This window comes from Carcharodon carcharias, chromosome 1 (assembly GCF_017639515.1).
Source record: "Carcharodon carcharias isolate sCarCar2 chromosome 1, sCarCar2.pri, whole genome shotgun sequence".
Taxonomy (NCBI): domain Eukaryota; kingdom Metazoa; phylum Chordata; class Chondrichthyes; order Lamniformes; family Lamnidae; genus Carcharodon; species Carcharodon carcharias.
In genome coordinates this window covers 83,957,011-83,975,194 of record NC_054467.1, presented here as the reverse complement: position 1 = coordinate 83,975,194, position 18,184 = coordinate 83,957,011, and the positions used below count along the sequence as shown (strand labels likewise).

Genomic DNA, 18,184 nt, shown 5'->3' with positions numbered 1-18,184 from the left:
AAATTGTGTGGCCTGTATGTAACAAGTGGGTGATCTGCTGCCACCAGTTTTCTGCCACTGCTAATTATCAAAACCTACCCTGGGATAAAGTTTGGGTTTTCCATTACAACCCAATTCTGAGGTTTCACTCCAATGATATGGAACTGCTCACACACCCCAAACTTACCTTAAAATACAAACTATTTCAAATAAAAGGGGAGAATTTTTAGCTGGTTGGGCGAGCGCACGCCTGACCCAACAGCATGAAATGACGCACAATGACATCAGGGGAGCCTCATCATGCACTCATGCAATACTTTGTTCGATGGGCGCACACCAGTGTTGGCAGCTTGCCCGCCGACAATTAAAAGGCCTGTTAAGGCCATTAAAAAGTTGATGGAGACAAATTTTTCACTGCCCGTCCAACTTTACAGTTGGTGGGCAGGCAAAAAGATCAAGCGGCCTTTGGATTTTTTAGGAAACCTCATCCACGGGTGGGATGAGGCTTCCAACAGCAAATAAAAATAAAATAAAAATTTGAAAATTTCATTAGTAACATGTCCCTGCTCATGTGACAGAGTCACATGAGGGGACATGTTATATAACATTTTTAAAATCTTTATTTTTTTAATTTTGAAAATGTCCATCTCCCTGAGGCAGCTCTGTGCCTCAGAGAGATTTTCAAGCGCGAACCCATGTGTATGCATGAAGTTTGTGCCCGCCCTCCTCCCCACCTCTCGTTTCACGCTGGGCAGACCTTAATTGGCCCGCAAGTGTGAAATTGTGGTCTGGCCTCGATTGCGGGTGGCGGTTGCCTTCCTGACTACCCCTGCCTGACGAGGGAAAAATTCTCCTCAAAGAGATTTTCCTCGCAGAATAAACAACTAATACCATTTCAGTGAAAACCGGTAAACGTGAAATAAATATATTTTAGTAAGGAAATGTGTCATCGTAACTGCTTCCATTTTTGAAAAAAACTGAGAGGAAAATAAGCAAAACAATCCCTTTTTCTAAATATGGGCAAAAGAAAATCACATTAAGTGCTCCTGCTTCCTGACATAATCTTTGAGAAGTTCATAATAGAAAACAGAAAGCTCTAAGTCACTTGTCTGAAATAACGCTTTCAAAATCCAATCTCCATTTCCTTTCAAACTCTTGGAAAATGCGAAGGAACTTCCAAATCCTCACAGGATGGGGGCATATCCTTCTAGCCTTCAGTTATTACTGATGCAATGACATTTTTTTCTCAAATGCTCTAAACTGCACATGCTCAGAATACTCAGATGCGGATTAATATGCTGAGGCCTGGAATTTCCCAAAATCTTATGCAAAGAATGGCACAAGTAGGGCACCATGCTAATTCGCAACATGAAAGAATGCTGAATTTTGGGCATATGTCACTGAGGCTCATTTTTTATGGAATGTTTGAATTTCCTCAATCTTTCAAGTCAATTGTATAAAAGCTCCATCAAAATCCTCCGCTGTTCATTAAAATAACACAGCCTTCTATGTAAAAGTGTAACTCGTGAATTTTCTGAATTTACACTCACTCCGAGGGCTTTAAACTTCCACCCATACTTTGTGGCGCAACAAAACCTAAAGTCATTTTTCTTTTTAAACTTTTTTTTTTACAATCTCACCTCACTGAGACCTATAATATATTTTCTGAATCTTTGAATGTCTCTTTATGGCACCAGAATAATTTGAATTAATAATTGGAAAAACTTCCACAATTGCATTTTCTTAAACATGCTGGGTGCTAAATTCATTAACCGTCTGTTGATTGTAATGCAGGCAGCCCGACAACTTTGTGCTGCATACTCATTTCCATGATTTCTGCGTCCACTGATCACACTGTCCATTGGCTGAGCATGTCAGCAGGGGGCCAATATCATGAGTGGTTAGCACTTACTTAATGCTAGCCTGCACTGCTTAAAGGAGAGGAGCATGACGACTAAAGCAGGTAATGGGGATCGCGGTTGAAGAAAATCTAAATTCTGAAAGAATGTTACGACAGAAGAGCAGGCTCTGGACATAACACTGCACTGGAGGTCTTGGTGGAGAAAGTGGAAAGGAGAAGAGATGTCCTGTTTCCACAGGGGTGAAGGAAGCCCTCCTGATACATGCTTAAAAAGTAGTTAAAACAGATTACCTAGAGGTCAATTCCAAGAGTCAAGCCATGAGCACCTGGATGCAGTACAGCAAGAGGCTCATGGGGGCAGTCAGGAATACGTCTTCAAATGTCATATCCTACTAATTGTGCCACTGGCCTCAGACATTGGTCAAGTCTCCATACCCCCCACCATCCGTTGCCATCTCTCACCACTTAACAGCCTCTATCAATTAGGCTTCACGTCAGACATTCATAGCTTCACTTCATCCTCACATACTTAGCACTGCGTCAAGCCTCACACAAACTCATAGGTTGCACACAATGCTATGACAGCCACAACAGCCAAACAAATTGCACAACACTGACTGATATCTTTTCTTCTCTCATGTAGAACAAGGTGACACAGAACAGGAGGCAGCAACAGCTAACCAGAGTAGGAGCGATGTGCCTGCATGTTCTAATCCCAGGGAGGAGATGTTACTGGCGATGGGAGGAGATTAGTGGGACAGGCATTGCTGAGGCCAGTGGTGGGGCTGAAAACACTGAATATGATGCAGTCCTGCATAGAAGTAGTGGCTAATTCTGTTCACACACTTGTAGACTCAACCATGGTGCAGCGTCTGATGGCTCATATCTCAGCTTCCATTGCAGTACAAGCAGCAGCCATCCAGTGTCTGGGTGCTGCAGTAGAAGCTCAGAATACTGTCATTTAAGGTCAGCTTGCTGCCATGCAGACTCAAGACCGCTACCATCAAGGCTGTCAAACCCAGTGCTCAAAGAAGTTTTGCAGGTTGTCACAGCAGTCCAGCAATCATCCTCCAATAGATTACAAGGATTATCAAGGCACTGCCCTGGGAGAGTAGCATTAGCTTCATGGAGCATTAACCTGCTACCTTCCCTCATGCCACCCTACCATTCTACCAATGCCCTTGCTGTGCCTGTCAGCAACCTATGCTTCTTGGTTCATAGATGCTTGACATTGTTCTCCAAGGCCATCTGCAGCCTCTTTCACTGAGTTTTAAAAACCTTCCACCAGCTATGCTGCAGCCATTGGGGTAGCACTGCATTGGAGCACTAGGACAGGGAAAGGCATTAAAGATAATTTATTTGACTTTTGAATGCAATATGGCTAGATTTCATCATATAATTGGTTTGGAATGTTTATTTTGTGGTTGCTTTTATTTTTACATTATGGCCAAGTGGATGCCATCATGATCAGTGACAGAGGGGATTTAAGGTGTGGGACTGCTGGTGAATGGGGAATGAAGTGCAGCTACTAGTGTCACATCCAGTCGAGTTCTTCACAGCTTGGATATAAAGAGGATATAAAGGTTTGTGTGCTTTCAATAACTGTTTACAGTGTCAAAGATCTGCAGAGAGTGGTCTGGCAGCATTGGTGAGAGGGAAATGAGACTTGAGAAGGAGGATTAGGTATGAGGATACCAGCAACTTCAATGGCTTCATCCTTACCAGTGGTCATACACTCACAATGGCGCTTCTGAAAATGGTCAACACCATCTATTCCATGGAGGTTAGAAGATGCAAGTGCACCTGTTCCCTCTAGTTAACTCCTGCTGCTTCTGTTTGTGTGCCACCTTATTCTGCAAGAGAGAGGAAAGTGTGTCAATGGGTGTATTGCAATCTTTTTGGCTGTCATGGTTGCATAGCAGCAATGTATGCAAGCTGTGAGATGTGGTTATGGGCTTGTAGCGATGGTAAGTGTGTGAGGATGAGGTGAAGGATCTAAATATTAGATATGAGTTCTGATTGATAGAGATTGTTGACAGTGAGTGATGGGGGTCTGATGAGTGATGGGGATGTGGTTAATTAAACAGTGTCTGGGGGTAAAGGTGCAGTTGGTAGGGCATGGCATTTGAAGATGCATTAACTGACGCACTCATCTGGAGTAATTGAACATCTTATGCCACTGCATGCAGGTCCTCAGGGCTTGATTCCTGACACTGATTTCCCCAAGGCTATCTGCACCCACTCTCTTCTGAAATGGTGTCTGGCCCTTTGCTAATACAGGACATATCTCTGTCTTTCCAATTCCTCCAAGGCCTCCAGCTCAGTTTCTGAAGCCTTGGAAACTGTGTGCCCCATGCTGCTCTCCCTTTCATTGCTGAGGCCAGCCATTTTTCATCTCCCACTTTTCAGTTCCATTCACTTTGGTAAGACAGAATTTTGGAAGCAATATATAACTAGCGGCTGCTCCAGTATTGCCTATTTTACACTATTGTCAAAAAATTAAAATTACACCCAAAGCAGTCATGAAAATTACCTAATATGTAAACATCTTTATACATTTATACAAAAAAAATAACCTGCTACTGAAATAAAAACAGCTACAATCAAGGTATATTATATATAATATTCTCATTCAATTTATTTAAAACTCATCTTTACAGTAGTAGTTTTCTCCTTTGTTGTTTGTGCTACAAAGATGAAAATGCATGGCTTATTCCAATCAAACTGCATGGATTGTAAACACTGTCATCATAAGGCACAGTAGGAAAACAAAAGATGGCACCTGAATTCCTTCATAAACTATATTGGCAAACCAGGCCACAATTAAAACATTTGTAAAAAACAGGACGTCTTTAGGAAAAGAAACACCATCCATTTTCATATAATATAAAATTTTCAAGCACAATAGTAAAAATATAATTGACAAGGGTCTTTAATGCCACCATGAAAGCTGTTGGTGCAAACTTGGATTGTGTTTACACAGAGAGTATTGTGCTCCTATTGACATTAGGCATTGCTCTGCAGCCATTGTTCTATTTCAGCCTTGTTTCTTTTTAACCATTCTATATTTGTCTGCACAGTTTCAAGGGCTTGCTTGCGAGGAGTCTCTCCTGCTCCAGCCTTTGGATATTTTGCAAAGAAATCTTTCATCTTAAATGGGAAAAAAACATAAATTGGGTAACTCAGAATGAAGAATTTGTTAACTAAAGTAATGACCCCTTTCCCTCCCTTCTAGAACCACAACAGCTTCCTTAATTGGCCCCTCGCCTTCTACTACAGAAAGCTATAGAAAGGATAAAACTGGAGCCAATCTTTACACACTTTTATAAACATTTATTTACAGTGATTCCCATTACAAACATTTGCCTCCTAATCCAACCATCATAGTTTCAGTCTGTTCCTATTTATAAAAGCACAAGTGCATCCCCAGTTAATGTCTACCACCTACATACGATTAACGCATCGGACTCCACATTCAATGGATTATCACCTACCACATCCATCATAATGCCACCAAGCAAATCTTACCTTCCTCTCCCTTTTTAACATTCCAAAGGGACTGTTCCCTCCATGACACCCCCTTCCATCACTCTCAATACCCACTTCCATTCCCAAGACACCTTACTGTGCAAGCCCAGGAGATGCAACACCTTTAACCTCCTCCCCTCCCAACATCCAGGGGCCTAAATAGTCCTTTTAGGTGAAACAGTGAATTAGTTGTGCTTCTTTCAGTTTAGTGTACTGTATTCACTGTTCATGGTGTAGTTTCTTCATGGGGAGGCCAAAGCAGCTTGGGTGATCACATTTTAGAACGCACGTTAGTGGTTAGTTCACACGTATGACCCTGAGTCGCTTGAAGCAACTTGAAGAACAGCACCTTACCTTTTGATTAGGCACTTGACAAACTTCTGGAGTAAGCACTAAATTCAAAAATTTCATGTCATAACCACTGCTCTCATTTCTCAGACAGCAGATGTGGTAATGATTTTCCTGCTGGCATTTCCATCTCCTCTAAATGTTGTTTCTTTAGTTGTCCTTTTTCTGCCCCTTTTGACTTATACTGTCACTCCTTTCCTCTTTTAATCTATTTTGCCTTCCACACTATCACAGACCTTTTACAAAAGCACAATATTGCGGATGCTGGAAATTTTAAATAAATAGAGAAAATGCTGGAAATACTCAAAAGTCTAGCAGCATCTGTGGATAGAGAAACAGGATTAAAGGTTGGAACTTTTCAGTGCTCCCCCCCACTACTTCCTGTAGCTTACCTGCCACAAGCTGAGCTCGGTGTTAAACGATCTTGTTATTCTTGAAACTAGTCGTCCTAGATTTCTATCGTTAATAGTGTATCTGAAATTTGAACAAAATTTAAGCTAACCAAGTTGTAATTTAAAACAATGCTTCAGGTTAATGCTCCATGATGATCTTATCCTGAGTATTTATCTTTAAAAGGCTTCCTAAAAAGATTTAAGAGTGTGCTACTAGCCCAATAGACATGCATATCAGAAAATGATGGTTTTGTTAGCTGTGGTTCCCTGATGTGCAAGGCTCTCCATTAACACCATGTACTCAGAAAATCAGTCCAAATTGTGTACCAAAGTCTAAGCAAAAAAGATAATCTGGCCAGTGTCTCATTGGTGAACTTGCTATGTGCAAAGCAGTTGCTGGATTTCCGACATAACTACGGTTAAAAAAGCATTATATGGCTGCAAAGTACTTTAGATGCTATGAGATCATTAATTGTATTTTATAAATGTATGCCTTACTTTTTAAGTTAGCAAAAGAATGGGGTTCAATTATTAGGTTTAAAAAAAATCCAAGTATAACTGAAATTCTTAAACATGTCTTTGCTCAGTGCTGACTCCCAGCATTCACCAACCAACTGTGAATTTCAAATCTAAATTGTGCATTTTCAAATAACGTTTTGAATACTTTACTGCATACTCTGTGCATCAAATGAGCATTGTGAGAAAGAACTGAGATTCAACTCAATAACACCTGGAGAACTGACCATTAATACCTGGAAGAAACATAGGCTGGGATATTACGTTCATCAGGCGAGCACGCATCCAACCCGAACGAACATAAAATGATGTGCGATATTTTGGTTGGCAGGCATGCGTGGGCGTTGGCAGTGTGCCTACTGACAATTAAAAGGCTTATTAAGGCCATTAAAGTCCCAATTAAATGCTATTTTTCGCTGTCAGCAAAAAGGCCAAGTGGCCGTTGCACATTTTAGGAAACCTCATCCATGGGCGGGATGAGGTTTCCAACAGCAATTAAAAATAAAACAAAAATGTTAATATTTCATTAAGAACATGTCCCTGCTCATGTGACAGAATCACAAGGGAGGACATTTTATTTTACCATTTTATAATTCTTTATTTTTCATTTTTTATATCCTCAGCTCCCTGAGACAGTTCTACCTGTGCCTCAGGTAGCTTTTCCTGCGTGCATGCATGAACTTGCGCCCTCGCCCTCCTACCCGTGCCCCCCAACTCAGGCAGCGCTGAGTGCTACCACGCGCATTTCACACTGGATGGGCATTAATTTTCCTGCCAGCGTGAAACCATGGTCTGGCCCCAATCGGGGGCAGTGACTGGTTTCCCGACTGCTTCCTGCCAAGAATGCCCGATGAGAGCAAAATTCTGTCCATAAATTTAAATCAGAAACAAAAACTACATAGGAATGAATGTTAGTGTATGACACTGTAAATCAGGTATCATCACATCTACACAATATATCTACCTACAATCAAACTTGCACTGAAAAGTGGGAAGAGTTGATCCTACCGTTCCACTAAATATTCCCAGTTGAGTCGCATCCAATCCCAAGCCATAGTTTTTCCATACTTGTTGTATGAAATGTACCGGAGAACAGTGAACACATCCTGACTCTTAATGAGACTTTCGTTTTTAATATATTTTAAGAATCTGTATTACAAAGCAAAAAGGAAATTTGAAAATTGATCAATCAATTTTTAACCCATAGGAAATCACAATGCAAAAAAAAATGCTTTTGAATTATATTGTTGAGCAGACTGATTCTTGGCAAGCTATTACAGATATATTTTTGAAACTTATAAAGATGTCACTGACAGGTTGGGCATGAATTCTGCAATTTGTAGTTAAATTGGCATCGCGACCGTCATTAATGTCAATTTACATGTATTAACGTGGGTCCCACCTGCATGTGACGGGAACTTCAGCTGACTCCGAACAGTGTGCTGTTAGAATAGCAGCATGCTGAAGAACTGGGCAATTGGCAAAAGAAAATTTGGAAAAAGACTCACCCACTTTCCATCCAATTTCTGTGCAGGCTTGGAACATGGCTAGTTGGCGCTGCCACACAAAACAAGCAGCAGTCTCCTTTAAATATTTCAATCAAAGTGCTATGCCCATAGTAGGACCCTGGACTGATTTTTAAGCACCAAGTGGGCAGAGTTTAGATAATGCCCATTGCTGCCTGGCATGAATTGGCCTAATTAATTGTCCTTCAAATGGCAGGCTGCTCCAAAAACAGACAAAATTTATTTTATCTTTCATTTTTGAGGGGCTCAGAAGAGCACAATCACCACAACAAACCTAAACTGGCTTGCAGATATTTTTGTTGTCTTTCTCTTCAGCATCTCAAGCGCTATATATACTTCCTACGATATGACAACCAGTGCTGGAGACAGTTCTGCAGATAGAATCTAACTCATTAGTCACAAGGCAGAGCCCATCAGGATCTTATTTTATAGAATTTAGGTACAAATCTTTAATTGGTTGAGTAATTCTCATTCTGAACTGGTAGAAAGATAGCAATAAATGTTAAAAAGAAGGTTATGTTATAAATAAAATAGTTAGCAATCTGCACAATTGAATCCAGTATTGTAACTACCTGTCCAAAAGCCAAACATTCTCCACTGAAGCCAATCCATACAGAAGCTTGTCCTTCTCCTGAGCAAGAGGTGTTTCCTGGTACTTCTTAAGCATGAATTCCCATGCAGGTGTCTTCCCTGAACTTTGCATCCCATAACGATACACAATCTGACGCAGATTTGGGCTTACACTAGTTAAATAAAAATGTTATAGTTATTATCAAAAGACACTCTTCATTTTCTTTTATGCACAAGAAGACAGTGGCGGGGGGGGACTTTTAACATCCCTATGACGGCGGAGCGGGGTTTGGGGGTTAAAATGTTTAAATTGTGTAACATAAACACAACCCACTGACAGAAGTTCCATGTCCTGTCCTCAAGAGGTGGGACACTTTACTATAATATCAAAATTAGGCTCTGACAGTGCAGCTGGGAGCTTTAATTAAATATAACTGGTTTTGGCAGCGCAGCAGCTAAATGGAGATAGCAGTGACTGGATCAAGCAGGTAAATGCTTTTAATAACATTGCTTGAGAGTCAAGAGGAGCAAGGCTGTTTCGCCCAGCACCCCCAAACAAGCCTTCTGCTGTGATCTTTGCCGTATACCAAGGACTGTAATGGCCTTCTACTATAGGAGGCTTTTCTAACCAGAGGTGAGCTAACTTAGCGGGCGGTTCCAGCTGTCTGGCCAGAAACAAAGATATCTCGTCATTAAATTCAGCAGGACCTCTGCTTGTCTGGGATTTCCAGTGTATCTGCCCACCACTACCCCAATCCGCCCCCCCAAATCCAACACCCACACTGTGCTCCCTACTTCCTCCCTGCCTCCCCATAAACAGCAGGGCCAATATACTCACGTTTTTCCTTTCATCCATTCTTCAAATAAATTAGAGGCTTTTACTAATGCTTCAGCATCTCCCATCCGGCATGCAAGCCCCAGAGCATCTTCCCTCAATAACCTGGGCACACACCAAAATTATTCTCTAATTAGTTTATACAATCCAATAAATGCTGTTATTCATAATTATTTTACAAGGAAAAATTGCAAACCTGTCCAAATGGGGGCCTTCATCTTTCCATCCAAGTTTGTCTGTAATGGGTTTAATTTGCTTCTTCCAATATGTCTGTAAAAGTAAACAAGTCAATTTATTTTCATTGTCAAGGAAAACATATACATCAATCTTTCAAGGTATTTATTTCAGCTCACCTGGAACTTTAAGTAAAGAATCTTATCATCCTCTAGCATGTTCCGAATGTATGAACTGGATGAAATTGCTTTCGACCAAGGCAAATATTCTGTTTCATTCTTCAGATATCTTGTTATGTTTAAAGCTACAGAGTAGTTTAAGAGAGTCGCTCTGAAACAAGCAGGGAAACCATTAAAGGATTTGTCATTAGAATTCAGGCTCTGACACATTTCACTCATGTCCACTGCAAAGTTTGACTTCAATTGTCACTGGCAGTGCTGTAGAGATGTTACTCTGAGGTCTTTTTGTAGGAGAATGTCAGGAGAGGTCAAAGTTGGTGCAGCATTTAGCTGTCTATTAACATAATAAATAAATAAGATAGATGTAGGAGCAAGTCAAAGTTGAGGCAATATTTAGCTGTCGATTACAGTGGCAAATAAATGAAATGTAATTATGAATAGAGGGTAAAAGTATTCTTTTAAACAAATGGTGAAATTGAGTTCCCACCACTGAAGTGTAAGTTGTCTGGCAGCCAACATGCTGGAAAAAAGCCTGCTCTGGAGCCACAATATGCTGGGAGTGGGCTAAACTTGCTGAGAGTGGGACTTTCGCCTCTCAGTGGGAGGAAATCCTGCCCTCAAGAGCTGCCGGCCAAGCTGATCGACTAACAGCTTTAACATCCCAGCAGTGCCAGAGCTTAGTAGTAGGCACTTCTGAGACTGCAGGAAGGAACATGAAGTAGAACGATGGCTGCGCAAAAAGGGCTTTTAGGGTGATGAGAAATCGAGAGCCCAGGGAGGTGTGAAGGGAGTTGGGTTTTGGGGGGCAAGCGTGAAGGAAGTGGGGGGCTGGTGGGGGCGGTGGTGGTACTGACATCCTTGGGGGTGGGCGGGGGAGGAGTGCTGTGATGCACACAGGGTGTGCACTGGGACCCTGAATGAGATGCCCCCCACTTCTTGCTGTTTTTCATCTAGGCCACAAAAAGTGGTTTGCCCACTCCTTCCCGCCTGCTCATTTCAACCATATTATGGCGTGGGCAGCATATTATCCCAGTCCATAGGCTTACTAACAAGATTAATTGACCTTTTAAATATTGTTCATTTAAATATTGTGGGTGGGCTGCCCATTTCGACAACCACCCGCCTAGCATATTATGGGGGTCAGGTCAGAAATGGTGGACTAGCCACCCTACATATTTTACATGCTGCCCCTGCTGAAAATATGCCTGGCAGGGGGCTGTAAAATCTAGCCCTTTGAAACTCAGATATATAAATGTTTAAAAGTAAAGGGACAGTGACTAAAACTGGGGAAAAATATCATATGCAACCCTAACTTTAATAAATAGAGGCACTGAGTAAAAATGTGAAAAAGAGGTATTGCTAAACTTAATAAGGTCAAAGCTTGGTAATGTAAATAGCAAAAAAAAAACTGACTTGTTTGTGAAGTGATAACTGAATGCACAAATTTAAGATCATTATGATTTTTAATTTTTATATATAGAGAGAGATGGTTGTAAGCACTTGGACTACTTTACCAAAAACAATGGTGGAAGCAGGATCCACAAAAAAACTTTTCACAATAAATATTTGAAAAATGTTTTGAAAAAAGAGTCTGGAGAAAAGCGGGACTAAAGGGACAACTCTTCCAGAGAGCTGTGAGAGACTTTCAAATGCTGGTCACCCATTTCACAGATGGAAAATAAGTGACCGGCAATTGAAAGTCTGGTGGGGAACTTGTGCACCAATTTCCCATCTGAATTAACTTACAGGCAGACCTTTAAATGGGTACTCCTGCATGAAATAAATGGGAAGCTCTTTAGATGTGCAAATTGGTGTCCTCCAACTATTCTAAGCTGCTGATTGACGCTTTCAAGGAAAAACAGAGAAAGCATGTCAGTGTCTTGACAACGGGAGGCCTATCCTGCAGTCCCTCAGAGACCTCTGGAAGCTGCTCCCAAAGATTAAAGTTTAAAATAAAGATTTTTGTGGGACCAGGAGTGTTCCTCCAGGCTCCACAAATATGTTTTGACTCATTCTTGCAATGTTCCTGGTATTTGGTCCCTAAACAGGTCCTACATGCTTGCTGGCCAGAGACTTAATTTTTCTCCCAGTAAAAAATATTTGGTGCCCTCAGCTCATCGAGAAACTGTTAGAAGGCTGAAACCAGGGGGTTGTTTGAACCTCCCCATTGCTTCATTAGTTAGGCACGGTGGGCAGCAATGAACCTGTGCCCATTTAGTACCAAGCCTGGAAATCTCCCAGGACGATTCTAGAAATGAGATGCCCAACTAGCACCAATCTAGTTTTGTGTTACCCAGTAGGAATCGAGCTGAAATTTTCCAACACTTGTAACCATAACCATCAATGTAGTGTGGGTTTCAATCGATATCCTAAGGACAGAAGGACAGTGTCAGAACCCATTGCACCACCCAGTTCCTCCTCTGGAAATATTCTCTTCCAAAATTCATGAATGAAATGACTCAAACACTTACCTTCCAAGTGAAAAAGCGTCATCAATTAATCCCGTACGATCAGCAACTGAAAACAGCTAAATGAAGATGCAGATGTTATAGAGTTTTGTCAGCACAAGAGTTCTCTTTAAAGGAACTATACAACTTCTGGTGCATGCACTTTGAAACCTAAAATTAAAGGAAAAACAATTATCCTTACTGTATGATTCTCTATCAGCTCAGCGATGATTTGATCCCAGGTTGTTGCTTCATATTGCACACGATAGAACCCAACATGGTCCGTGTTTATTTTCAGTAATCCATCAGCTATGCGATAGTTTAAAGTAATACCTAAACATTTATCAAATAAGGAAAGTAAATAAATTATTTGTACTTGTATTCTAACAAAACACATAAGGTGAACCAATGCCATGAGCAAAAATCTTTGAATGGTAGAAAACTCATACTTCTTACATGCTCTACGTTCTTCTATCAGCAAATTCTGGCCTTTAGCCCTATGATCGAATGTCTTATTTCATCAATACACTTTAATGTCTCCTGCAAGAGTTTCCTTCCCTTGGTTTTTGGCCTTCCATCTAACTGTCTATGGTGAAGATTTGCAGATTTGTTCTCCAGCCTTCTGAAATGGCTTCACTAAGAAGGAAGCTTAGGGATAGCCTTCTCTCTAATTTTCCTTCTCTCTGGTAGGGAGGGACCACTCAGAAATGCCCAATAGTGGCACAACTCCAACACTGGGCCATTCTTATAATAGTTTTCCAGGAGAGCACCAATCTCGTCTCCAATGAAGGGCAAATAGGGAGAAACTTGCATTTTTCTGATCTTCAACCTCTGATCTTCAGACTTAAAAAATATTGATTCCAGATCTGGTTGGAGATATGCAGGGGAATATTAACTACCAGGCAGGAAAGCCTAAGGAGCAACTAGCTTGTCTGTGACCAATAGAGGGAGGCCCATTTGACCTTAATGGCCAGACTTGATTAATGTGTCACTGACGAACTTCCCAAGCAAAATAATCAGGAAATGTCAGCTTGATCATGAAAACTGATTAGCTCAAAGGCCAGTATTCAGGCCTAAAGTATGTGCATAGATGTAGGTTTTGGTCAACAGTTTGAGAAGGTTGGGGGGGGGTTGCGGTGGAGGAATTGGAGAATGAATTTGTAGAAAAAATCCAGGTGGGGGGGCCGGCCTGTAGGAGCACCCTTTACCTGGAGTGACCTCTTTACCTGCTGATCATCCTCCATTTAGCTGCCGGTTATCAGGAACACCACAGTAATTACTCACTTAGGCCAACATTAAAATGGCAGTCAGTTCCCTTGATGTCCCCAGGACCTAATTAGCATACTTAGAGAAGGACCCCATTACTTCAGATGGTTATCAAAGCTGTCCACAATTTCAAATTGCAGTCAATGGGATTTGGCCAGGAGGCCAGCAGGTAAAGCTTGCACACAAAAGCAAAATATTCTGGATGCTGGAAATCTGAAATAAAAGCAAAAAAAAATGCTGGAAATATTCCACTGGTCTGGCAGCATCTGTGGTGAGAGAAACAGAGTTAACATTTCAGGTCTCATGTAACATAACAGATCAGAACTATTGGGCTGGATTTTCATCAAGTTGGGATGACTTGGTGCAGGCTGGTTTGGGTCAAAAGCCCACATTTTGTATTCTTGACCTGGCCAACTCCATTGTGAGAATAGGCATGTCCTAGTCCTCTGTGATTTTCATGGAGTCTAGCCAGGTTTTCAATGGCTTTTGGCTCACAGCACCTCAGAGGTCCCATGAACCATGGTATGCATGAAGGGACCTTTTAAAAGATAAGTTCAAAATGTCCTCCTCATGCTTCCCATGCGAAGATATGCCCCCCCAAACAACTCCTATGGTTCCTCATGCCACTCCCATGTCATTATTCCCCTAAACAAACCATATGGCCCCTCATGCCCATCATCTCAAGCTATGACCCCAAAACAACCCCTATGCCTCCTGTGGCACTTCCATGCCCATTTGTTCTACACAGTGTATAGCGGGTGAATGAACCCGATGGTGACAATAGCAGGAGCACAATTTTTTTGAAGTCATTCATTCATAATTTTCCATTTATTAAACTCAGTCCTTTTACTATAGGGCAATAGAAGCGTCAATCACCCAGAACCTTTCTAGTTTCAAAAGCTGGAACTACAAACCCATTAACCTTGTGTAAATATTACACAATTGACAGCAGAGAGCCAGAGCTGTTAATCAAGCAGTGTTTTTCTGGGGTTCAGGTGTTTCAACAGACCAATGGATTTGTGGGCTCTCAGCCAAGCCTCTTTGTGTACTTTCTGTTGGGAGCCTAGGAATCCATTGGAGTACTAAAACACCTGAGCCCCAGAGAAAATATTATTTGACTGACAGCTCTGGCTCTCTGATCCTTGTTGTCACTTTCACAATGTTTGTTTGCAGAAGGCTTTTTAAAAGCTTTTTTGTATACATCATATTGTCACTATAGGGTTTATTGGTTCTATTCACTGTACATAATGGGCATGGAAGTGCAACAGCTTGGCATAAGGAGTCACGGGGTGAGTGGAGAAGCATAACTTTGCATAGGGGCATGAGGTGCTATGGGAGGTTGGTGGAGAGGCAAAGCTTGGCATTGGGTGCAGGTGGAGCCATGGAGGTTGTTTGGAGCATACCTTAGCACTGGGGGCATGAGGGGCCATGGGGTAGGTGAGGGGTATGAGGTGGCATGGAAGGGGTACATGTTTGGGGTTGAAGGAGTGATGGCTGGAGGGCCTTCCTGGTTTTATTTTAACTGGGATGAAATCCCCCAGCACTGAGAGGAGCCTTTTAAACAGCCCCCCTTAGCACTCAACAGCTCCTGTGGCTGCCTCTGACCTTTTTCCCAGGCCAGCTGGGCTGACTTCAGCCCGCACCCACCCCCCAACAATGAAAGCCCTGCCCTTGTGGGCACTTCCTCCTGAGGCAGGCGGGCTAAGCGTCAATCTTCCTGACTCCTGCTACCCACCTCAAGGATGAAAATCCAGGCCATTAACTTTCTTTCCTTCTCCTCAGATGCTGCCAGATCTGCTGAGCATTCCCAGCATTTTATAATAGGTAAATCTCCCACTTCATTTTAACCAGAAGGTTTAATTTTTTCCCAACAGTGTGCACTTCCTTTACTGCATAGTGTAGTATTAGGGTGGGAGAGCCATGTATTGCTGGCACTGGCGTGATGGGCCAAATAACCTCTTTCTGTATGATTATGATTTGCTGCCAATAGCATTCCACAAATTAAAAGTATAGTGATGACATGGAGGTCTTGTGGCGCAGTGGTAGCATCCCTACCTCCAAATCAGGAGCTCCAGGTTAAGTCCCACTCTGGGACGTGATGGTCTTGAAAGGTGTGTTCATAGCATGGTGAAACGGGTTGATCATCAACCTCCAAATTCTTCCAATATGCCTATGGCAGGCAGAAAGAGTGGGAGAGTCTCCTGGTCAGCCAGAATCTGCAGAAGGCAAAGCCAAACCAGTGCAGTGCCTTGCCATGCATAACTATGGAAATCACACAGTAGCCAATGCCCTCTTAGGGCATAGTACCTCAAGAGAGTGACGGAGGAATGACAAGGGCTTGAATTCATGTCCTCCAATTCTGCAGTAGATGATATTGCTGTTCCAGTGTTTCACGTTATTTTAAATGGAACTATATGCTACAATTTAAAATCCTTAAAACTAGGCTAAGATATATATATGAGCCTGTGCACTTTTAAAATATCTATTTTAGTTAGAAAATGTTCCAAGCATTATCTGAACCACTGTTTTGAAATCAACTTACTACAATTTTCCAATGCATATTAGCAGCTGATGAGATACCTCCTCATGGGCAAGGACTTGGAAAAATCTACCATTTGGGCCACACTCACTTAAGCAAGTTACAAGACTGTCAAAACCAATATAGATATTTTAACGTTCAATGTCTATATTGATGAATGCTTTACATAAAATCTTTACTCATATATGTGTTATTTGGAAAGTACTACAAAAACATAGGTGGTTCAGTGTTGAATACTTTCAACATCCCTAAAATTATTTTACGGAGGAACAAAGGGTAATTGAAGGTTGAATGTTGATCTGTAAGTTTTCATTGCATTTGGTTTCTGCTTTAATATGTGATATATACATTTAGAGATAGTATTTATAATTTATATAGTCGTTTGATGTATGTTATCTATTCTTCATCTTCCACTGCCTGCACTGTGAACTGCTTAGCCAAATTGATAGAAATCATTTGTTTTAACATAAATTAACTAAACAGTCAATTAACATCAATAACAAAAACAAAAATTGCTGGAAAAACTTAGCAGGTCTGACTGCATCTGTGGAGAGAAAGACAGAGTTAACATTTTGAGTCCGTATGACTCTTCTTCAGAACTAAAGAGAAGTAAAAATGTGGTGAAGTATATACTATTAAAGGGGGGTGAGGCAGGTGAAGTTGGATAGAAGAGCAGTGATAGGTGGAGGCAAAGGAGAAAGTGCAAAAGATGTCATAAACAAAAGGTCGAAGGGCTGTTGATGGCGTTGATATCTCACCTTTGCCTCCACCTATCACTGACCTTCTATCCAGCTTCACCTGTCCCACCCCCCTTCAACAGTATATATTTCGTTACATTTTTACTTCTCTTTAGTTCTAAAGAAGAGTCATATGGACTTGAAACATTAACTCTGTCTTTCTCTCCACAGATGTTATCAGACCTGCTGAGTTTTTCCAGCAATTTTTGTTTTTGTTTCAGATTTCCAGCATCTGCAGTATTTTACTTTTAGCAGTCAATAAACATCTTAGATGACTATTTCTTTGTTACCATGTAAATCGTCTTGCACGAGAAAATTTTATATTTTAAAGCTGAGAGAAATAAAAACAATTCTGATGATGATGCTTGGGTTAGTTTCTGAGTTTGCACTCCCAATGAGGAGCCTCAGCTGTTGAGAACTTATGTTGATAACTTGGGCTCACTCCATGTGTGGACCTCCAGGAGTACAGTTTCAGTTTTCCACTTAGGCATTGCTGTCCGTTATAGAAATGATCATTTCCATGACCTTCAATGCACTTTCAGCATTTTCTGCTTTTATTTCAGATTTCCAGCATTCGTAATTTTCGGTTTTACAAAAGCCTATGATTTGGAGTCCCATCTTTCTTTCATCTGATACTTACTGGTTGAACTTGAGTTGAAAATTGTTTCATTCTTTCCATTCAGTGTGTGCCACTTTATGGGGATATTCCATCGGTAGCTAAAATTGAAAAATAAAGGATTTAATAATTCTGCGAGGTTTACCGTATTGTTTTACCATGGTATTATGTGTTGTGCTCCTGCACCTTTCCTGCACTATCTACAAGATGCACTGCAGCAATTTGGCAAGGCTCCTTCAACTGCACCTTCCAGGCTCATAACCTCTACCACCTAGAAGGACCAGGGCAGCAGATGCATCCTGGAACTCCCTCCCTAATAGCACTGTGAGTGTACCTACACCAAATGGACTGCAGCAGTTCAAGTAGATGGCTCATCACCGCCTTTTCCATGCCAATTCTGGTTACATAACATGAATGATTTAAAAAAAAGTACGTCAGTCAGTGTAAACTGGAATTTGTGTGCACTAAAAATTTAGAAGGATTGTGCAGTATTGAAAATGGGAGGCCATTCTGAAGATCAGAGCTAGTACAATCCCTTTGTTATTGCTAAATAATCATTCACGCATGCTAAGTGAACCACCATCATACATTTTGGGGTTGATTTTGAGTACCCTCATCTGGTATAAATCAGATGATAACAGCCTCAAAATGAGGCTGGTAATGTTTCTGCC

At 41.3% G+C, this 18,184-nt stretch overlaps 1 protein-coding gene across 1 annotated transcript in view; it reads right to left on the bottom strand.

Moving 5' to 3' along the window:
• Positions 1–4,846: 4,846 nt before the first annotated feature.
• The window catches only part of LOC121273304 (glutamyl aminopeptidase), a 69,159-nt gene continuing 55,821 nt past the window's right edge, over positions 4,847–18,184 (bottom strand). The window contains exons 11-20 of the mRNA XM_041180451.1: positions 17,538–17,614; positions 12,558–12,688; positions 12,380–12,435; positions 9,909–10,059; positions 9,752–9,825; positions 9,559–9,660; positions 8,723–8,893; positions 7,633–7,773; positions 6,109–6,190; positions 4,847–4,990 (exon numbers count right to left, since the gene is read on the bottom strand). Of these exons, the coding sequence (XP_041036385.1) occupies positions 4,847–4,990; positions 6,109–6,190; positions 7,633–7,773; positions 8,723–8,893; positions 9,559–9,660; positions 9,752–9,825; positions 9,909–10,059; positions 12,380–12,435; positions 12,558–12,688; positions 17,538–17,614 (1,129 nt within the window). The remainder of the gene's footprint in view (positions 4,991–6,108; positions 6,191–7,632; positions 7,774–8,722; positions 8,894–9,558; positions 9,661–9,751; positions 9,826–9,908; positions 10,060–12,379; positions 12,436–12,557; positions 12,689–17,537; positions 17,615–18,184) is intronic.